Source organism: Musa acuminata, chromosome BXJ1-10, assembly GCF_036884655.1.
Source record: "Musa acuminata AAA Group cultivar baxijiao chromosome BXJ1-10, Cavendish_Baxijiao_AAA, whole genome shotgun sequence".
Classification (NCBI taxonomy): Eukaryota; Viridiplantae; Streptophyta; class Magnoliopsida; order Zingiberales; family Musaceae; genus Musa; species Musa acuminata.
Window position 1 is genome coordinate 26,737,374 of NC_088336.1, and position 23,180 is coordinate 26,760,553.

General features: G+C 40.2%; 5 protein-coding genes across 6 annotated transcripts; all 5 read right to left on the bottom strand.

Moving 5' to 3' along the window:
- Positions 1-139: 139 nt before the first annotated feature.
- Positions 140-3,808, bottom strand: LOC103968500 (calnexin homolog 1). 2 transcript variants are annotated; one of them, XM_018819027.2, is made up of 6 exons: positions 3,417-3,808; positions 3,262-3,331; positions 980-2,109; positions 806-877; positions 508-624; positions 140-448 (listed from the first exon to the last, which is right to left on the bottom strand). In XM_018819027.2, exons 1-6 carry the CDS (start codon positions 3,612-3,614, stop codon positions 308-310), a joined length of 1,728 nt encoding a protein of 575 aa, XP_018674572.2. In that variant the 5' UTR covers positions 3,615-3,808; the 3' UTR covers positions 140-307. The 2 variants fall into 2 exon arrangements, with proteins under 2 accessions (XP_018674572.2, XP_064943311.1); XM_065087239.1 differs by having other exon boundaries at positions 140-624.
- LOC135594812 (pentatricopeptide repeat-containing protein At5g61800-like) lies at positions 3,809-4,456 on the bottom strand. The gene has a single exon (XM_065085323.1). It carries the CDS (start codon positions 4,454-4,456, stop codon positions 3,809-3,811), a length of 648 nt encoding a protein of 215 aa, XP_064941395.1.
- A 2-nt stretch (positions 4,457-4,458) lies between these two features.
- LOC135594813 (pentatricopeptide repeat-containing protein At5g61800-like) lies at positions 4,459-5,401 on the bottom strand. The gene is made up of 3 exons (XM_065085324.1): positions 5,322-5,401; positions 4,647-5,222; positions 4,459-4,540 (listed from the first exon to the last, which is right to left on the bottom strand). Exons 1-3 carry the CDS (start codon positions 5,399-5,401, stop codon positions 4,459-4,461), a joined length of 738 nt encoding a protein of 245 aa, XP_064941396.1.
- Positions 5,402-5,611: 210 nt separating this feature from the next.
- LOC135595016 (ethylene-responsive transcription factor LEP-like) lies at positions 5,612-7,120 on the bottom strand. Its single transcript, XM_065085519.1, has one exon. It carries the CDS (start codon positions 6,706-6,708, stop codon positions 5,860-5,862), a length of 849 nt encoding a protein of 282 aa, XP_064941591.1. The 5' UTR covers positions 6,709-7,120; the 3' UTR covers positions 5,612-5,859.
- A 2,866-nt stretch (positions 7,121-9,986) lies between these two features.
- LOC135595832 (phosphoinositide phosphatase SAC3-like) lies at positions 9,987-21,186 on the bottom strand. The gene is made up of 16 exons (XM_065087240.1): positions 20,518-21,186; positions 19,686-19,890; positions 19,395-19,560; positions 18,546-18,768; positions 18,248-18,324; positions 17,884-18,071; positions 17,713-17,810; positions 17,410-17,543; positions 17,132-17,242; positions 15,634-16,006; positions 14,137-14,258; positions 13,911-14,021; positions 13,367-13,564; positions 12,865-13,020; positions 11,632-11,740; positions 9,987-10,379 (listed from the first exon to the last, which is right to left on the bottom strand). Exons 1-16 carry the CDS (start codon positions 20,638-20,640, stop codon positions 10,281-10,283), a joined length of 2,493 nt encoding a protein of 830 aa, XP_064943312.1. The 5' UTR covers positions 20,641-21,186; the 3' UTR covers positions 9,987-10,280.
- Positions 21,187-23,180: the final 1,994 nt, after the last annotated feature.

The following is a 23,180-nucleotide window of genomic DNA, read 5'->3' on the forward strand; positions in this document are numbered from 1 at the left end:
TATAAAAGAAAAACCTAGTTTTCCACAACTCTAAAACTACCTGCATATATAACCAAGGTAGTCTTACAAAAAAAAAAAATGGATTTCCATAAATCACATAAGAGAGAGTTCTTAACAAAATGAATAACAATGAATAAAATATTGAAGTGTCAAGATTATATTCCAAGATGCAGATATTATCAAGATTTATCAAATCAATGTAACCCAAAATTTTGAAGGAGGAAAATGGTTCCCTCAATCTCATGGTCAACTTAAGATTAAATCTAGAAATAAACAACACGTTCAAAAAATTCAAGACATGTCAGGTCTACGTATCCCTCCTGGACCTCCTGGGGCGCGGGGCTGATTCATCTTCGTTGTCAGTCTCTTTTTCGTCTTTGTTGCTTTCGGGAACTTCAGTTTCACCAGCTCTAGCAATCTTAGTTTCACTGATAGGTGTAGCAGGAGCCTGCAAAATGCGCAAAGGTCAACAAAAGGTAAAGATGGATTAAAGCCAAAATGACACACCTTGGGTTTCTCTCCTCCAAACAGAACCCTGGATATAACAGTAACTATAACCACCACAATGGATACCAGGATCCCAATAGTGAGGTTGGGTTGTTTCTCTCCCATCTCAATTGCATCCTGCATAAGAAATTAAATCAGACCTTAAACAAGTATAAATTGTTTGATGCAATACAAGAAAAAGAAACACTAAAACTAATTAAATTTTTTTTGTTAGAGAAACCAAACGCTGACTTCCAACAAAGATGAGACTACTCCAAAGACTGGAAAGTTACAAGGAAAAAGAACAGTTACTACTTACAATAATTTTATTCTTGTATGCCTCCAAGAAGGGGATGTCTGCTATCTTGTAAAGCACATCAAACACTTTCTTCTGAAATAACCACAGAGTAAGACAACAATTAACATACTGTCAATTTAACGGAAGAAACAGAACAAGGCTAGCACAAAAAACTGAAAACAAGTGAAACATTACCTGGAAACCTGAAAGCATATCTGAAAACCCAGCAGCACCATCTTCAGCCTTCTCCTTTTCTTTCTCAACTTCATACTTAGGTTTCCATGTCTCTGCTCTATATGACTCAGCAACCTTCTCATCCCTAGATATCAGAATATTGTCAAACAGAATGCCATCCTGCATTGTCAAAATCTCAATACCGATAGCAATTATTGGCTCAAAATCTGGCTTGTCAAGTTCAAAATAGTCGGGGTTATCTATCTCTCGTGGCTTCCAGATGCCCTTGTAGTTTGTATTGTCAATTAAAGGAGCGTGCCATTTTCCCTTGTACGCGGGATTCCTCTTCATTGGTCTCTTCCACTCTCCACATCCAGGTGCTGCTTCACAGTTTGGGTTGTCAATTTTTATTGCTTCCCATTCCCCATCCTCTTCGTCATCCCAGTCTTTCGGTTTTATGGATCCAGGATCATCAATTTCCTCCGGTTCATCGTCCAACCACCCTTCCGGCTTGACAGCTTCCTCATCTTCAATCTCCTCTGGTGCGTCTTCATCCCAGTCATCTGGCTTTACAGCATCAGGGTCTGGAATTTTCGTCCTCTCATCCCAGTCCTCAGGCTTCTTATCATCAGGATCAGGTATGGTCTTGGGTGGAATAAATGCTGGCTCAAAGTCATCCGAAGATAAGAAATTTGCCTTTCGCCTTTCCTCTCCATCAATCAAAATTCTCAGCTCATTATCAGGTTTCAGAATAGCAGTATAGACATGGGAGAGTTTATCATAAGGGATAGTTGGAGCGTACTTAAGATGATGTTCCACAAACTGTCCAGTTTTAGGATTCTTGTGCGGGAAAATGAAATGCACCTTATCTGTGCCTCCACACTTATCAGGTCCAAACATGATAGTATATGGAGACTCATTGTCAAATTCCCTGGCAGTCCATCCGGCTTTCTGAGGACGGAGGTACTTTAGATATGCCCCTCCACATTCAAGTCCATTCTGTAGTCGAACTTCAAACTGTAGAATGACAGTTCCATCCTTGAGAATGATAGGTTCATCAAGTTCCTTCACTATTGCATGCTTCCTACCCTTCTCACTCACAAGAAGCCCATAATCTTCATGTCCATCACTCTTAGAGTGTCTCCACAATCCTTGTCAAAAGTAGCAAATTATGTAAGAGATAAATGACTGGATGCCAAAGATGGGAAGAAGAGAAAATAAGGTCATTGGAGTGTTCCTTTGAAACCCGTGAAGATCCTATCTGACTAAATTGATTTTTAACGCAATCAAGATATTCAAGAAGTTGCCATTGACATTTGACTTTTTGAGGTCTGTTTGAAATTATTGAAAAGTTCACTTAAGATTGTTCTTTGTTTTCTACATTGCAAGTGCTGATATTGTGTGGCAAATATAAGATGATTAAAACAATATGAAAGCCTGATAATCTCATCGAAAGGCTATAGTCTGGATTTGATTCAAGCTGAAAAGTTAAACCAAACACAATCAATAAGCCAAGTCAGATGTAGCCATCTGGATATATCAATCTCTGAGATAAAAGCCAATGTGCAGGTGCAAACAAATCAAATTTTCTGTAAAATAAAGACAAGGCTGCAAATTGTCTCCCCAAAAAAATGCACGTTCTCCAAGATCAGAAATGTCTCACAAATGACAGAACAGAGGAAAATGTTGTTTGTTAAGCTGTTTTTTGCCACACAAAGCTTCACCAAGCAAACAAGTGAAACTAAATTCAGTGCCAAGAATGCTAGAAAATAGAACTCGTGATGCACGACAATAAAAAAATGTTCCATGTTATGCAACTCAAAAAGCTCTCATGAGCTTACAATTCAAAGCTTCACAGAACAGCCAAATCTTTTCATTAGACAATTAAACATTTAGTTCTTCATGCACAAGGTCGTAAATCCCAGTTTATACAAGCCAATATGACTTATATACAATTACAATTCCGCGTATAGAAGCCACAATGTCATTACGATTAAAAACTGAGACTCCCAATGACCATCTAGCATATATTATAACAATGCTATTGCAAAAGGCACATTTATCCTTTTATATTCCAGAAATTTGGAGTTTTGCTGCCTCACTTATCTTAATTTTAAACTCGTGTATAAATTTATAAACTTGCGTAGATCAACGAACTGAAAAACCAACCATTCACTGAAGATCATGATGCGCAATCAATCAATCCGAAAGATGAAATCTTGTCGTCCAAACCAAGGAAAGACACGAATGCAGGAATATATACGATGAGAACACAGAGGGATTTGGAGTTAAATGTTATTTACCTTCGTAATCCTCTTTCTTGGAGACGATCCACCGCCCCTCAAAGGGCTCGTCAAAGGATTCATAGTACAACTGAATCAAAGCGAACAAAATCGTCAAATTCAGAACCCCCAGATCGACAAAAACATAAGAGCAATCCATCGAGAAAACCAGTCACCGGATCGGACGCCCAAATCTGGAGAAAGGAGGATGCGATCAGGAGGAGGACGAACGGCACGGCCATCTGCGACAGGATCAGCTTGTGGGGAGGAAGACCGGGGCAAATGACAACCGGCCGTTGGGATCTTAACGAAAGTGCCGCTCTCGCTTCGCCTCTCTTTCCGGGACGACGAGAATGAAAGAAGGGCGCTGCCATCAATATAAGGGCGCGGGCGACACCTCGGTGCCAATGATACCAATTACTTTGGCTAATGGAAAGATGCCACGTCACCGTAACCGTTAAATTCGTTGTTGAACGTTATTCTGAGTATATCGAGAAAGGCAACAAACAAGTAAAGATCGAAGCCCACCAAACGCAGTTTGATGGCTTATCCTATCGGATCGACGAACTTAAAGAGCCACAACTGCTGTTGTTGTCTCTGTCTCATGATCCACCTCAATAAAACTACGACCAACATTCTTTCTCTTCAATCCTTTGTCGCCCATCAACTTCCTAATCCTTGCAACATCTTCCCACCTCCTTGCAGTAGCATATATATCAGCCAAAATCGAGTAGATCCCACTCTCCCCAGGGTTCCTTTCTAATAGATGCCGTGCTGCAACCTCTGCAATCTCCACATTCCCCCCATGGATTCGGCAACCCGCAAGCACACCTCCCCACACATAAGCATCGCCGTTCATTAGCATCCCTTCTATCATTTCCATCGCTTCCTTGATCATCCCGTCCGAGCAAATCTGCCATGCATCCGAATGCTTGAGCTCCCGTTCGACACCATAGACGCTCTCCATCTCATCAAAGAGACTCCGACCCATATCAACGAGTCCTGCACGGCTACAAGCCACCAAGACTCCTAGGAAGGTCACCCCATCTGGCCGAACACCCACAGCTCGCATTCTGTTGAAGTGCTCCAGTGACATCTCACCGTTCCCATGCATGGCTAGACCAACGATGATGGCATTCCACGTGAACAAGTTCTTCCGTGGCGTTGACTCAAAGCTCTCTGTAGCAACACTAATGCAGCCGCACTTTGCATACATGTCTACCAGGCCCGTGGACAGATAGACATTGAGTTCAGCTCTGTTCTTCTTGATGTACTCATGGATGGCTTCGCCTCGGTCCAGCTTCCCCAGTTGAGCACAGCAAGAGAGTGCCGAGACCAAAGCAACATCGTCGGGCGCCGTTCCTATCTCGAGCATCCCATCAAAGAGCTCGATCGCTTCCTCGAACCGGGCCACCTTCGAGTAGCCTGCCAAGAGCGTGCCCCACGACGTCGCATCTCTTGCAGGCATCTCGTCGAAAAGCTTACGTGCAAACGCGTTGTCAGCGACCTTGACATAGCCGTCCATCAAGGTGTTGTAGGTGACGATGTGACGAGACGACGGGCACTCGTCGAAGAGGCCTTGGGCTTCAAGCATGGAGTGGAATGGAGCGTACGCACTAATCAAATTGTTGCGGACGTAGTAGTCGGCGGCGAAGCCGAACTTGAGGACCTGGCAGTGGAAGGCCCGGCCGAGGGCGGGGGAGCGGAAGGTTGCGCAGGCCTGGAGGGCGAAGGGGAAGGCGTGGGAGTCGGGGTTCACGGCGGCGCGGCGCATGCGGGCGAAGACGATGAGGGCGGGGAGAGGGGAGGAGAGAAGGGTGTGAGCTCTCATGAGGAGGTTGTGGGGGAAGGCGGAAGGCCTGGGGATGCTGTGGAAGAGGGAAAGAACATAGCCGATGAGGGCGGCGGCGGGAGGAAGGGAGGAGGGGCTTTGGTGGTGGTGGTCGGGGAGGATGAGGAGGGTGAGGACGTAGAGGAGCTTGCTGAGGGTAAGCGAGGGCCGGTGGCCTACGCATGCGTGTTGCAGTGGCCGTCGAGGAGACGGAAAAGGTCATGGTGGGAGACTTGCATCGCTTGCATACTTGGACAGGTAGCCTAAAAGCCCATCACTTGTATGTCGAAGCCCATCCTCCGATCGGCACATACTGCACATCTCCGCCATGGAACCTTCTTTGCAGACTCCACTTCTCAATCTTTAAATCCCTCCATTAGATATTCTTTGGTCGGTCAAATCTACCAATCTTGGAACATTTCAGGCCCATGTGGTAGACCAGCATACAAAACTCAAGTCAATAATAGTCATATATATATATATATATATATATATATATATATATATATATATATATATATATATGAATCTTATGTCCAATTCATTACAACATCCATCACAGCTCAACAAGGATCACTGGAGAGACAATAGAAAGCAATACATACAATGTAGAGGGAGGAGTTTGAAGAGAAGGTTAAAAGGGAGGAGGAAGAGAAGAGACTCTTAAAAGGCCCCAGCTAATCTCCAAGAGGAGAAGAGAGCCAAACCGGACCAAACCCAAAAGGAAAACGCCACGTCCACCGGCGGGCGCGCAACCAAACTGCGGACCCCGAGCTTTTACGTACTCGTCAGTAGTAGTAAGAGGAGGAGGAACCACCGAGCTGGAACCCGTCTGCGGCGGCGTCGTCCACCGTCGGCATCGGCCCGAACAGGGGACTGTGCACGTAGCCTTCCTCGAAGAAGATCCCGTGCGAGGCCGGGGAGCCGTACCCGCCGAACTCCCCCGGGTCGCACCACATGGCCGCCAGGTCCTCCTCGCCCGCTGCCGAAGCACCACTCGACTCCCAAGGAAACGCCACCGCCGGCTGAGACGCCGGCAGCGTCGAGGCCGTGTACTGTAACCCATCCTCCTGCTGCTGCTGGTTGTGGTAGTAGTAATGGGTCCCGTCGTCGGAGATTGTACTGTCCGCAATAGCATTGTAGTCGCCCTGACCTCCCAGAGCTGGGAAGGCGGCGGCCGCGTGGTGACCGGAGTCCTGTATCGGCGATGGCGCGGAGAGGGTGAAGGAGGTGGGCGGGGGCTGGAGGTCGGGGGAGAGGAAGGGGGTGAGGGAGGAGCCGGGCGGGAGGTCTGGGTAAGCGAAGTTGGTGCGCGCGCGGGCCCCGCGGAGGGTGCGGGCGGCGCGGTCGTACGCGACGGCCGCCTCCTCCGCCGTGTCGAAGGTGCCCAGCCAGTGCCGCTCCTTGGTCGCCGGGTCGCGAATCTCCGCCGCGTACCGGCCCCACGGCCGACGACGCACGCCGAGGTACCTCATGCCACTGCCACCCGCGCTCGCGCTGTTGGCGCCGTTACCGTTGCTCTCGCTGCTGCTGCTGCTGTCCTGCTGCGTCCTGCGTTTGCTTTTCTTCTCCTGAGTGACATCAGAGCCCGGAGAAGCAGAGGAGGAAGAAGAGGAGAAGAAGAAGGAGAAACCCATTACCAAGAGAAAGAGCAGTCCAGCAATGATGTTTAGGTGTATTATTAGGTTTGCATGGTGGGGGGCTTATATACAAGAAGAGGTGGTGGTGGTGGATAGATATGTATATTCTCTGACGGTCGGCCCATGTTTTCTTTGATCGGGAGTGGAGTCCACATATGGTCAATGTGGATTCTAAGTTAGTAACTTGGATTGTATGTGATCATCACTTTCATGGTAGACTCCATCCACCGTGCCACTGATGAACTCAGTTACCTTGTCAAAGTCGATCCCTTCATGCCCAAATAAACTCAGAATCTGGAATGGAACTGTTCTTTTCCTGTCGGAGGAGGAGAAGATGCAATGTAGGAAATCTATGGCAGGGCAAGAAGAACATGATCTGAGGTCGGCATTAAAGAGCGCAGGTATGGGCCCCCCTGCATTTATGTAAGCCTGATGATTGTTCTCTGATGGAATGGAGTTGCTAATGATGAGGAGAGGCCATCCCACAGCAAATGCCATCACATGATTACATGGCTCACCGGAAATGATTAGCATGTGCTCTCACTTCCCTTCAGATGCCATGACTTACAATATTGCAGTGGGCAACTGCCTCGTTCTTGGCCTGCATTCATCAAAGCATCTCAGAAGTTGAGATTGTTGGATCAGAAGCTAATCATCAATTCATTGTATCCTGCAGAAAATATTATCCCTTCCATTTCTTTTCGCGGAATCTTGGATGCTCAATATATTAGGATTAGTCGATGTTCATAAGAGCTTGGTGGTAGTGTTACAAACCATGACATGACATGGAAGACCTTCTTCAGAAAATTAAACTAGTTAACATATCCAAAACATTCTTTCCTGATGATGAAGAACACTGCACATTAGGCTAATCTGAGGTGCTTGTTATGGAGAGGCATGGAAGACATCACAAAGCCATCTTGACCACCACTTTATCTGGCATTATTAGTGTTGCTAATAATCATGTAAAGAGCATTCCAAGTAGTTGTTAAATCAAAAGATTAGGTACACACACACACACACACACAAACTTCATTAATCTATGGGAAGTTCACACGCACAATATTAATCTATAGGTGATGCAGGAAAGGCTTATCATTGCTCATCCATGTGCTAGCAAATTGAGCAAAACCCCCAAATGATAAGCTCCACAAGCCAAAACACCTTTTGAAGGCCAAAGTCTCCCTTAATCTGTTCAGTCTCGGAGGTGTTGGGAGTTTAATTTTGTGTCCTGCGTTTGGTTGCAGGGCCCGCAGGAACCTGTACGAGTCAAAAAGATTTGTTGGGGTGCATGTGAAGGAAGAACTTGTTGGCATATATATTGTGAAGTAATTACATGACTCGGTCACTACAAACTTTCATCACCCATATGATGCACATCAATAAAGTTGGAAAGCTCATGTACTCGAAATAATAATAATAATAATAATAATACTAATAGTGCCTTTTAGTATCCTTCTGACAAGATCAATCTTGTTCTTTGCCCAATCACGATGTGCTCGACTGAGAACTTGGAATGCATGGAATCCAAGGCTTATCTCACCCAAATTTACTTGGCATCAAATAGCTATCGGTTGTCTCTCGCATTCATTCACTCTCCAAGATCTTGGAAACCTAAACACACTTTTGCATGTTTTCACATCTTCAGACTCCTCATCTTCGTTGTCAGTCATCTTTTGTTTCTTCGGAGAAAGTGGAGAATTCTTCTCGGGGTAGTTTATCTGTAGAATTCCTCTGAGAGTATCGGCACTGTCACCAACAACTGATGGATTGAAAGATTGTCTGCATGCATTTTGGTCAATGATTTCGCAACTGGTCTCATGGCCGGTCGGATGGATTCCGAAGAGCAGGAGATCACATGGCACCTAATATTCTAATCATCAAGCAGTGTAAGAGGAAGAAGACAACCCTTTCTCCATTATTCTTGCTCTTTGGTGATCCTACAAACAGTTTCCACGACTGACCGACAACACCGCATGTCATTGCTTACTGCAGAGTCTGATGTGATCTTAGGGACACACCATACCAAGACCAATCTCTCTTTCGATGATAAAAGACTCACCTGCTGTTGTGTGCCATCAGGAAACCTACAGGCACAACTTGCTTCAGTGTCCATCCATTCTCTTCGATCTCCATCGGATCATCATGCATGCATGCACTGAATGCATAGATCCTAACACAACCTTGAAACTCGTGCCTCACTTCTCGTATGCATGAATGAGATCGCAGCAAGTCAAGCAGAAAGAGAGTATTGCAGGGTGTGGAAACAAGGACCATAAAGATCCTGCAACATGCACTGGGTTGTCATCTAGTATGCTTGTTGGTATTATAACCTGCTTCGTGCTTAAGGTACATCATCGAGATCTAAAGCGCGATTTGAGCTGCTATAAGATGCAAAAGATCTTCTCATGGAAAGCTAGAAAAGCATAGATGTGTGATAGGAGAGGACATTGTTTTAGGTGTAGGCATGTGGAAGCCTTTGAGCTCTGCAATGTATGCTACACTCGATCCAAAAAGAGAACCCCCAACTCTAACCCTACACCTTCAACATACTCTCTGATTTAGCTTGGAGCCACTTTGGTCCACTGCTGTGCATCAGATCTTGCTTGTCTTACGCTGACTCGAACAAGGTGAGGTGATGTCAGATCTTTTCTTCTCAGATCTTTAAGTGCAAGCTTTCCATCAAAATTTAGCATGTTTTCCGGATAAGCAAAATCCAGTTTAGTGATTGTTTAGGAGATTGCATGAAGTTTGCAATGAGTATATATATATTGCAATCGCACAACCATAGGGATGTAGATTGACTTAAATAGGATGAACATGGAGATGATTAGATGAATGATGCAATGTAAAGTGGGTTTAGAATCACTTTGCAGGGCCTCAACCAAATATTTGAGGCAATTCGAAGATTACAAGCAATGGCTTCAACTTGCCTATCTACTTCATGCAATACTACATCAAATGGGAGATGCATCACAGATCTCAACTAGTAAAGTAGAGCCAAGTAAAATTACAATCTCCGTGTCGGAAACGCAACGATGAGTAAATAATACAAGGCTTGTGGTAGTGTAGTATTTACAAACAAGTGCTTGAAGCATGACACAGATTGAGTAGCTCCTTAAAATCATTGCACTAAGTACATATCAAGAAAGCAGAAAGAAAGCCTAAGAAGAGGCTTCAAAGCCAGAAAAATAAGCTCGACGATCTTATCGTCTATCGTAGATACTGGATTTGCCTGGAGACGGCTATATAACATTACATGTACTGGACTCATGTGATAAAATATTTATTTATATTACTATTTACAAAACATCCTGTTGGACATAAAAATAACTGAGCTTGGCTCTAAAGAATTGCATATGTGTTCCAATATATACTACTTGTATCTCTGCAAGAAACTGATCGAAAAGTATAAACTAATATTTTACAGATGAATGCCGTAAGTTCTATTTAACGTTCTAATTCCACCTACATATGTCATTCTTCTCTCCTTACTAGAAATTATAGCATTGACATAATTCACAAGGCAAGCGAGTGATACCGAGAATGATTCAACGACTGCTTTGACATCAGTAACATAGAGCCCCACCATGGTTGACCCAATGCGCAAAACTATCAGAAAACTCGCCATGGTTGGAACTTTGTGCAACATCAGTGGCTTCAGCTTCCTGTGTCAAAAAAAAAAAGTAACGTATGTTAAGTTCTCCAAATCTCCATGATATTAGAAGACAAAAGTTGGACACCAGTTAATTTTTCGTATGGTAGATGGAATCAATTTGAATTGCCTCCTTGCTCTTTAGATCAGGTCTTAAGGTTTTTGTGTCAAAGTATGGCACACATCAAGTGCTTCACCGATAATTATCTACTGATCTACCTTGGCATGTACTACATCGATGTAGTCAATGTAAACCCATATGTGGATCAAACAAGTAGCATATTTGAATAATAATTCCGAGGAACGATAAGAATCCAATTTTAAACATGAACTACCAAGCATTTAAAAGATACAAAGGAATGATGCCCTCAAAGGAAAAAGAATTAATATAATGTTCTTGAAGAAGTTTCTTGTCTGGATCATGTAAATTTTGAAATTATAACCGTACTATTATATTTTTACAGAAAGAGATCAGAAGTCAAGTCATAAATAGATGAACCATGGGGACTTTTGCCAATTTTGGCATTATGGTAATCATAGAGAACGATCAACTTATCATCAGAACTCAATAATGTCAATGGATAAATTAAGGCGGGTTGTATTATTTTATGATTAACTAGCACTTTTTGCAACACCGGTTCCTTTCAAGGTTTAATTATCAGTCCATATGGGCTAGTAATTGTTAATTGCTGCTCTGATAGCCAATCAAGATGGGGCTGGGTACTTTCAAGTGGCTCGATCAGGTATAAACTGAATGTACCATTCAATAAGCTCATCATATTACGATTACCCAGATGGTAAGCAAATCAATTCCAGACTTTAACAGGCTATAAGACTACGGCCCAATACCCATGCTTTTTTTTATAGCTGTCAGATGTATTTTTCTTCTCTCTCTCTCTTCCTACTACCCGTTATGTCGCTACCACTACTTCCTCCAAGCATGTTGCAGTCATCTCCTAGTGGTATGCCTCCTTCCCACCACCACCTCCTCTCCACTGCCTCCTCCAATAAGTACTAATTCATACCAACTTGGTATACCACCCCATATCGGTACTGTAACAAGCCATCTGCCGACAGCTATTGGTACCAGACTAAGAATTAAAGCCTTAATTATATTTTACGAACTACAGAACAATTCAAGAGGAACCCATTCTTGAACTTCAAAATTTTGGCAAAAGCTTAGCACAAGTTCTAAAAATATCAGTGCTAAATTTGCACAAATAGGAACTCAAGATGTGAAACAACAAAGACAAAAGGAAACAAACCTTAGTATTAGGATCTTCCTCACTTAAAATTGAAGTTTCTTCAGCAATTACACCATCAGTGACATTTTCAGTGGAAACATTCCTCAGTGGTGAGTTAATAAGAGGTGACCTGTAGTAAAAAGAAAAGGGAAGAGGTTGAAAAAGACACCCATTTTAATATTTGTATCAAGGAATGAAGGAAGAATACTTCTCAAGAAGGCTTGACCACTTTCTCTTTCATGCTCATTTTAGAGAACAAATTCTTTCATACTCATTTAATCTGTGCTATATTTGCACGAAATTCAATCATCTGTGGCAGTTCAACTATGGTGAACCTTATGAGTTAGCATCACACTGCTCAATTTGCAGGGACTTCTCTAAATTCAACCAGTGAAACTTAGTATACACCATTAAACAAAGATAACATTATAAACTGTAGCATTAGATCAAGCAAAGGAAGTTGTTCTTATTAAAATAACAAAGTTAGCTTATCAAAGCATGTAATGTCATGTCAGAATGCAACACATGTGGTTGCAATACACGAGTCTTAGAAGATAAAATCTACTGAATGTGCACACTGCATGCTCCTCAAACTATGACATTTTGTATTAATATATGGTTTTGAACAGCAATTGGATCTGATTATAATCAAGAAATACGAGAATATTTGTCTGTGAAGAGTTGAGCAATGTTAAATTCCACAAGCAATCAAATCTACATGACATGTATAATATGAAGTGAAAAACAAGAGCTATAGATATTAGAGTTCTTTAGCTATAGATATGAAGTGATAAGACCCATCTTTTTCTTATTGACAGTTTGACGCCATGGTTATCACCTAACATACAGGATAAGTAATATTTTCATTAATGTGCTCAAAGCAAGCAAAAAGCAAAATTATCACCCTCAATATTTTCAAGAATGCACATTGATGTAAGACAATGACCGTGTGTGTCTACTTGGTTCTTACTTCTTACTATCTTGACCTGCAGAACAATTTACAATTACAAGCTACACAATGCACAAAAAATTACATTCTATACACCATGTATAACACCATGGAAGTTAAAAGATCATCTAGAAATTTGTTTAAATCATGATCTCAAACACAGCTGTATCTTCTCCCACGACAATGACATACATAAACACTAATATTGATCAAGTTCAAATACAAAAAAATGATGCATTAGTTACATTATCAAATTCCATCACAATATTATATAAATAGGGGAAACAGCACTCATAGAAGATTACCTTTCATAACCTTCATCATCACATGAATTCCCCGACGATGAAAGCCAATCAAAGTCCAGGAAGTTTGAACAGTTTGAATCATTAAATCTATGCTCGCTTAAACATATATGCCCACAATCTGAAAAGAGTTGACTCCTGGAGATCATCGGAGTGCACCTAATACATATGAGAGAGAGAGGAATTAAGCTATTTATGAATATGCATGGTGAATGTCCTACTAAGGCATTGTTTCTGGAGTTTCAGATGAAACAGAGATCAAGAAGAAATTAGACACTTAGTTTATAGGGTTTTGGCTGCTGTGGGTTTTCTGTCTTATCAATCAGAAGCTAAAAAATGCAACAAAAGAAAAGCACAACATTTCTCTTGTTTATTTGTCGTTATAAAACAAAAATAAGGCCCAAAAAGATGTCCCTCGATTCAATTAATTACTTATTTGACTGCAGTAACAGTTTTGTAGAGAGCTTATTAATGCATCAACGATGAACAATCTAAAGAAACTTACCTTGAATATGATATGTCATTTTCACAAGTTGAAATTTCTGGTGTAGAATCACATAGACCCTTGACATTTGACTCGTGTTGTACTCTTGAAGGCAGTGCCGAAGAAGCTACTTTGTTTGGTCCAGCATCACAGCCAGAGACAGGTGTTTGGCTTTCACGTAGAATATTGCCATCTGATAGGGATCTTTTGATAAATGACCTGAATAACAAAAGCTGAAGTTAAACCAAACCTAACTTATACACCTGAAACTTCCTCAACCACACCATTAAAAAAACCAGATGAATTGTAATAGCTATGATTGTTATCATATGATTTACAAATGCATGTAAGCATGCAGGAGTCCTGCACTATACAATTTCTAGTAAAGCACACACAAAATTATTAATTTTAATATTGAGGTTCACTACCTCATGCATCATCTTATAAAGTATGAGCTATATACAACTTCCAATGGTTATTACTCAGTTGTCACAACAATTAGAAAATATCATTGAGAAAATCCAGATGCTATAGATAAATCAACACTTCAACTAAAATTCAGTACCTTGCATTTTCATCGGCAAAAGTATGACGCCGACCAATATTGCAATGCTGATCTGAATCCAACTCCCAAAGTGCTGCTTTACCTTGTTGAGGTTGGAAATGCCCTAAGAATCTACAAATTTAATAGTAATTATAAAAAAAGAGGTGTTATTTGAAGAAAAAAGATTATAATCAGTGGTAACAAGGAGGTTAGAAGTAATTTATCAGAAAAGATTGTGAAATCCTACATATTAATAGCATCCTGCTTCTCGGCATCCATATAAGCATTGCTATAGTAACGTTGGATGGTCCTAAACAACTCCTGGGACTGGGTTGCAGCCTTCCATTGACCTCTTCTTTCAGAGAAAATCTGTGCAAAATTATGAAACAGTTCAAGTAAAACAGAGTGATGCTGCAAGTATGTAAAATATTTTGCTAGTTGGGAATAGACTATTTGGCAAGCAAGCAGTCCAAGATGAGAACAGTAAGTGGATCATGGAAACCAAATCTTTTAATATTCTAGCTTATGATTTTTTAACCTAATAAAACAAAAAACTTATTTCTTCACTACTGCCTTTTTCTTTTGAGTGCTCAAGGTGTTATGAACCCACCCAATGGATAAGAGATCCGTTAACTTGTTGAGCTTGAACTACTGACCCAAGTTGATGGACCACTTATGGACTTCCAATGTGTAACTAAAATGAGGTGATCTCTCCACTTAAAGATTTAATATCTTTAACATCTTCATCAAGGACCAATATAACCTAGAATCAATCTTAACATGGCACCTTAATATGGTGTACATAATGTCATGGTGGCTCCACATTGTAGAGTGCCCAATAGCCTATATGCTGGTAGTCTCTCACTGTGTTCAAATACTAGTTTGACCTTGATACCATTTATCATGATCAGACTTGTTGAGTATGAACCACTTGCTCAAGATGCTTGAGCCGAAGTTAAAAGTAGTAGACTCATTAAAACCAAAGTCATCTTAGTTCCAGACGCATACTTGATGCATATGTATGTAATACCTAGGCACCTAGCTATAAGTTGTAATATGGAGAAATATGAGAATAGGAAAAATGAATGTCACTTTTTGTCGAGTGTGTTATTTGTTAGATCGAGCAACAAGTTTCTTAGTAGAGAAATGATCTAAATATATTAATGGAACAAATGGAGTAAACCATTATTTTGTCTTTGTCCTGTGCTTTTTACTTTTTTATTTTTGGTGTGAAATAGCTTACATAAAAAAGAGGTCAAATTATAGACTCTTTTCAATTGACTCCTCTGTGGACCTTAATATAAACAAACTAAAATAAGGCCTAAGATGAGATATTAAATTAGAACTATACAGTGTGATATATTCAGCTATCATTATTCAAGCCTTGGAACTTTTCCAACAAACAGTGATCAATCTGATGTCAAACCTCGATGTTGGTGCCCAATTTCAGTCAAGAAAGAGATTTTCCAGTAAGCAACTTAATAGTTTCGTTGAAACTTATGCAACCAGGAAGCCACTCTCAAAGATTCCTAAGAAACTATCAGCAGTTAGTTTTTAAGAAGAAAAGGTACGTGCCTCAAAGGCACAAAACACAATATTGAACTGATGGAACACAACCCCAAGTTCAGATGCTTCAAGACATTTACAGAAAAACTCAGTAACATACTTGAATATTATTGATAAGTACATTAGTAAATGAACACTCAAACAGCTTATTCCTCAAAAGAGATAACATACTTAATACCTTGTTGTGCGCAGCAGAACCACCATATTGTAGGGCAAGTGTATCACCCATCCTCTCATAGAAAACCATCAAATCATCACCCAAAGGAGAATCTAGATCGACTTCTGGGATGTCTAGAAATCCCAAGGCATGAAGCTGATGACCAAGAGCAGCCAAACCATATGCATACTGGGCAACATTTGTGCGGTCCAAGCAGTCTATACAATTTGTCCTAAGGACACCTCTTTGGAACCTAGGTGATATAGCCAAATTGTCTCCATTCTGAACTTCATTAACGAAATTACCATGACTCTGTTCAGTTCCAAAATATGTACTTTCATCCTTCAAGGAATTGCTATAAGAACCAATGGCTTCTCCTGTGCTGCCTCGGCTACTGCATGACAACAATTATTGAGATTAAATGAAAAAAGCAACTCAAATATATATAATACCGTTCAGGTGCATCATCTCTTGTATAAATGAACAAAGTGTTTAAGCAGTGATAAAAAAGAAACTAAATAAAATCAAACAATGTTATTATTATGGAAGTTCAAATATCTAACAGTTCATAGATCCAGAATTTAAATCAATAACCATATGTCTAGTAAAATTTACAATTCATAGATGTGCCATGTTAACTCTGTGAGATCAGCAAAAGCCTGAAAGACTGCCTTTACTTTTGTTTTCAGTATGGATGAAAGTGAACTAGTAAAGGTGTTCGAAGAAAGCAATAAGGATTATAATACTGATTAAATACTGATACTAGTCAAGGGTTAAATCATATAATGACAGTAACAACTTGTACCAGATCTAAATATGTTCGTATCAATTGTACTGACTAGTCCCTTCCCCTGTTATGCAGATTAGATACCAGTTTTGTTCTTTTAAATACTATGACATGTTATTAATCATATGATAAAAGAACATAGACAAATCTTCTAAAAGCACAAGTATTAGTATGCATACAAAGTTAATCAAATCATATAACAGAATACCATACATGCAAGTTCAAACAAACATGACAGTAAGGTTATATACTTTAATAATTACAAGTTAACATACAAAATACATGCCTTGTCCGTTTACTAATACAAAAAATGAATGTCGCAGAGTAAAACCAGTGTGAATGATATTTGAATCCGTGATTACATGATAGTTTTGGAATTTCGATAAAATTTGAATTTAGTTTGTGTTACATGCACATAAACATATTGCAAAAATGTTTCTGAAATTATTATATGAAAGAAGCATTTGGTGTTTTCATACTTCAGTTGGTACATCAAATGTAGAGATTACTGTTGCCAGAATGCTCAAACAATTACGATTAAAGCCTATGCAATGTGGTTGATCATCGAGCTGCATGCTCATAATAATTCCTTTTAGCCTATTCACACTTTAGATATAAGCATAAAGAATATGTTGAAACATAAGATTACTAATCATGGAATCAAGAAAGAAAAAAGTACTGATATTGAAACAAAAACCTGGCTTGAAAAAAATCATGAAACAAGATTCTTACGGAAGGTCCTGAATTTGCAAGCCTGGTGTTACTTGGCAATAAAAGAAGCCTGTTAGATCCAATGCATAAGCTGCCACTTTGCCTAATAATTCCAGCACGTTGGCAACTTTTCTGGACATATTTTAGCAACCAACAATTAGTAGCAAGTTGAAGAGGTTATTATTTTTGCACAAGGACATGAAAATAATGAACAGAATATAATAACAACCCATTTCCTGCAAAAAAGACAACATACAGAAGAATAATGCAAGAGAGAAATTAAAAAGGCAAATAAATACCTTCTAGAATGTTTTTGAATATCCCAGTGCAAGAATTTCAGGCGTCTCTCCTCTGGTATATCTTTATTAATGAAATCAATTGCATTGGCAAACTCTGCACGCAGCAATGATTCTCGAGGCTTCTTCTCACGTGACTAATTGTATTAGATCATGAAATTAAAAAAAAAAACATAATAAATTAACCAAGAAGTGAAAGATTACTTCAAACCCAAAATCCTCTGACATCATTGAGGTATTCATGCACAAAAAAGAAGATACAAAGTTACATCCACCTTTTTGCCAAAGTAGATTGAGACTACCCACCTTAATCAAATTTAAAATAATTATTGGGTTGCCATATCGCTTTACAAGATTTTCAAAGTGTAGCCGTGTAGCTTCATAGTTCTTGTCCTTCTTATGCACTGAAAAAAGATGTGCCAAAGTAAATCTTTAACTGTATTACAAAGAAACTAATACAATATTACTAAAACTTACAGATAATATCAGGCCGAATATTTAATTTTGAAGTTTCCTGAGACCAGAAAAGGGGTATGGAACCTCTATTCTGTACAACAGAAGTTATTTGTGAAGGAATTTCTTCTGGAGTATCTTCAAATACAATTTGCTCCGTCTCAACATCATTGGCTACTCTACCCTTCTCATTAACACCACGTTTTAGGTACCTAAACCGGGACAAAGCAGATATTAAATCATTAACCATAACAATGTTACAGATTAAAGATCTTAAATCTGTACGCTCATATTACAGATCAAAGATAATTAACAATTTATTAGTGTGACAAAACCTATTATCAAAGAAAACAAGGAATTGCATTAAACCACATTTTCACCTACAAACCTTGTGCCAGCAAAATGACGTGAGCGCCTAGCAATGAGCGTCAACATAAAATCTCTACCAAATATTGAAAGTTTTGCCTGAAAACATAACAGAAAGATACATAAGTGAGTTTTTAAACACTAAACAAATTAAAAGAGAAAAAGAGCATACTTCTCAAAGCAATAAAGCAATATCATCAGTGTGCTAAAACAGGAAATGGTCAATGTTGGGTTTACAAGTGGTGTATTTTTTTATTGTGTTATTAACAGCATGATTGAATCCGGAAGAGTCCACACCAGACATTTCAATGTAATCATACCTGCTTAAAAAATCCATGAACCAATGCAACTGTCCACATAGTGTTTTTGAGATGATTACGGACGCCACGCGTCAAGAACTCATTCCAAACAAACATTGTTTCATAGAGAACTTGCCCTGTCTTGCCATCACATAGGTTCTTTTGAAGACTACGCATGATGTTGTATGAGTAGCTGAAGAAGAAGTCCTTTGTGAGGTCCACAGTGCACAGTAGCCTCTTGTATCTATGCAATAAAGAAGAAAGACAACATTGTGAATGGTTCTGCAAATATGTAAGACACAGAGTACAAAAATGACAACCATAAATTTAATATGAAGGTCATATTTTTTCCGGTAGTAAAAACTATTAAGAAACTAGTACATATTGCCTCAATACCTTAAGCCATCGACATTTTATGACAACATAAATATTCCTTTCGATTACTTGAATTTGCCTCAGTACATAAGAAACCGATCTGGCACACAGACCCCAAGAAACTGTAATGACTTGAGATGATTAAAGATCCCATAACAACTGTGAGTTACCTCAAGGAACGTTACATACTTACAAGGAGAATAGCGTTTCTACATCTTTAGCTAACAAGAAAAAAACACTATCAACCTTTCAACAAATTGTCATTGTCACTTTACAGAAAATCTCTGCAGCGTGTCATGGAGTAATTCAGAAACAGAATCCATTGGCACTGTAGAGCATTTGTTCCATGGTTAAATACTAGACTTCAATTATAGCAGTTCAAACTTGCACTAGTTTTAATTACAATACAATAGCAGCTTTTGAAGACTGATTACGGCCTCAATTAAACATAAATTGTACATGGCACATTTTTCATGTAAAGAATGGACAAAGGACCTGTTCTCATCTTTAGAGTAGACCAAATTGGACTGCACAGCCGAATTTGGAAGTGCAATCATTTCGCTCTTGGAGACAGCATATATGGTATGACCCAATATGGTACCAATCTTCCTTCTCCTAGTAATGAGCAGCATGTAGTACGGACCCAGGAACTTGATGAACCCTGAAAATGTACAACATGTATGTCACAAGAAATTCTTGAACATCAACTTTGAATGTGTTGGACGGAGGGGTTGGCAACAAGCTTCAATTTTATCCATGTATGGAAAAGATCAAGGCTACACATACCAGCGATGCCATAACATTTAGTCACAAATCTTAATCCCCCAGTTGAAATATTTCCCTCATGTACGCGCTTCAGCAAGTCATAACATTCACTTGTGGAGTATGTTGTTGGATCCTCACGAATATTCAGCTCAGAAGGCTCCAACCTATCGATCTCTAACACCCTCCACTGTGCCCTACTCTTGTTGCTTCCAACTATATAAAACATCTGCAGCATCATACCAGGTGTAACAAACAACAAAAATATGAATACCAGATAAACAGTTTAGATATTGACGATGAGGAAAAAATCAATCATTTTGTGCATAAGAAAACGCATAAAAGTAATCTGTTCTTGACGAGCAACTGAAATATGGTATAAAGATATCTATTCTTTGAGAAACCATCACACAAACAGATCTCGATGAAGGCGTTGAAGGACATAAGAAAAACTCCCGAGTAGGTTACCGGGTAATTAAAGATCAATAAGAACGAAGAAACTGCCATGCACATATCTCTAAAAGAAGTACACGGATCCCGAATTTGTAGCCTGTGTGAACCAAAATAGTATATAATATTTCCGTAAGACGATTCAACCATAGGCAAATCCAGCAATGAAATTTCTTACACAGGAAACGAAAGAAAGCGATAAGAGCATAAAACAACAAATTCGTCAACCATCAGAAAATATTCCCTCCAAACCATACAGATTTGATCATTGAGTCCAAGATCTGATAGGAGAGGGAAGAAATCAATAACGATAGACAACATGCACTAGGAAAAAAGATTGAAGAAACCCATGAAGCAAAACAAATCACGATAAAGGATCCAACTTTCTACGACAAACCCAACTGACCGATCGAGTCTCGTAAAGCCTGAACTTCTGGAGGCACCCGCTCCCGGCAGCTGCGCCGGTCCCGGCCGCCGCCAACTGATCCGCCGTCTCGCTGTCCGCCACCATCTGATCAGCCGAACCCATCCCGAGCCTTCGTCGGGCCCGGGGAGCTAGTCACTCGCAGATCTTCCGTCTCGCCCTAATCCGCCACTCGCTCTCTTCCATTGACGGCACGGAGACAACGAAAGCAAGAATCTTTCAATGAACTGAGGGGGGGGAAAGGAAAAAGAATACTAACGGGCTCTCTCTCTCTCTCTCTCTCTGTGAACAGCTTGCGATCTTTCCAATAAAAGATCAAAAAATCCGTTCTTGAGCGCAAGCAAGAGGAAACCGAATTAAAAAGCGAGTAAGAAAAGGAAAGAAGCTTCCTTCCTTAGGGGAAAGAGCAGCCAAGGTCGATCAAAAAGGAAACTTTCTTCCGCTCAATAAATGACTCGGCTGGGAATTGGAATCTGCCACAATGATTGCGGGGTGGGATGGAGAAAGAGAGAAACAGAGAGATATAGAAGAATCGGGGCGGACGACGACCACAGGGAGGTTTGGCCGACGCCTTCCACACAATAATAATAGTAATAATAATTACACACAAATTAACACGCAGCCCAAAATTATGAGCTTTTGTTTCTTCTTCTCAATCTTTGGGTCGTGGCTTTCTGCCCTCGGTTTCTTGTGGAGGGGAGTCGGAGATGAGAGTACAATTAGGATCCGGTGGAGTGCGTTTATCACCACACCCATCTTGGATTTGTAGCTTCTAACAAATATAACTGTCACTACTTACTGTGATCAATCCAGTAGATCACCGGATCTCGATGACAGATCGCGGTTTACGCTGTCGGATCGGGGAATCGAATCGGGGAATCGTGTGAATCGAGAATATAAAGAAAAACTATTTGTTTGTGTTGACTGACTGGTCTTTTTCATTTTTACCCCTGTAAATTTGAGTTTGATGTATATATCCTTCCAAGACTCTTCTAATCAACCATTAGCGTAATAACATTAATAATACAAATGATTAATATTATTTATCTATTTAATGAAAAATAATTATGTATACTTTAAATATTATTTTTCAAACTCATTATATATATGTGGCAAAATCTATGAAGAATTTATATCATTGAAATAATATACATGTGCAAGTTTTAAGGAATTAAAGGGATATACTTGTATATTTCATATTAAACATTGAAAGGGTAAATATAATATTGTCAACTTTCAAAGGATAAATATGTAAGAGTCCAAAAATAAAAAAAGTGTTTGCACAGAACCTCTACAAATAGGATCTACATAGCCCCTATCTACTTAAGTCTACAATTATAATTTGGTATTAAAATAGTGAGCCATATACCTATCATGTCCAGTCAGAAATTGAGGTGCATGACAATTATTTGTGATTAATTACTTTACAATGATGTATCCATCACAAGCAATTGCAATAGATATTAGCCATAGATATCGTTGGGAGCACGGCAAACGCATGGAATATATGCAATAGCTTGTCATTTTAGGCTTCATGTGACTCGCATGACCAATGTGGTAGCTTCCACACGTTGGCTTCATCGCCATAAGGATGAAGACACGCAGATCGGCTTTTTGTGGTTTGATAGAAGGCTATAAAGTATTGTTCGTGAGATAAATCGAGATCAACCTAATCACGTTCGTGCGACACGAGGCATCAAAATTATTCATATTAAAATACTCTTATATTAGCTTTTCCAAGCAAATTTGGTAGTTTGAATTGATAAGCAGATAAGATTTCCTCAAGTCAGTTGAGGAAATCTCTACCGTTGAGAAAAATCCTCCATGCTGAATGTGTATAACTTCCCTACTGAGTGTGTATAAATGGCTATCAAGAACTCACTATCAAAATGTATTAGGCAATTATATCTTATACATTTCATAGTTTCTTTTACAATTTCTATCTTTCTATCTTCTTCGTTTAATATCTATCATGGTATCAGAGCCCTCTTCTCGACCATCCCTCTCGTGGCGACATCTCCGCCCCTCAACCGTAGCCATTCGCTGCAGCCTACTGCAGCACTTGTGGCTGCTAATATCAGATCCGTGGGCAATGCTCCTAAAGGAAGCACAGTCACGGCCTTTGTTTCTACCGTCGGCTGCTGCTCCCTTGCCAACCGAAGTCTTCCACTGAAAACTCCGCTGCTCTTCCGGCCACCAAACTCCAATACTGCATTACTGCAACTATCTCCAACCTTGCAGATTTCTCCAGCATCGTTGCAGAAATCGCTGCAAGCTGCAGAGATTTCTTTCACCTCGCTGCAACAATCTCTCCTGCATTCTGAATCGCTGCAGCCTACCAGTGCCTCTGGAAGAAGCAGCAGCCCTCTTCGGCATTGCATACAGCTACTCTTCTACATCTGACGTCTTCATCATCTACCTCCCGCCACAGCCATCACTGCCTTTCTTGCTGCAGATTGCTCGCCCATCACTGCAGTTCATCACGCTACAACCTTCTCTGCAGTTCATCGCGCTGCAGCCTCCTCTGCAGCGCATCGATCTGCTTTTCTTCTCCTCTCTTCCTCCTATATCTTTACATCTTCTATAAAGATCACTTGACCCGCCACAAAATATCTGGGATGTCTTCATTTTCCTCTTCCGATATT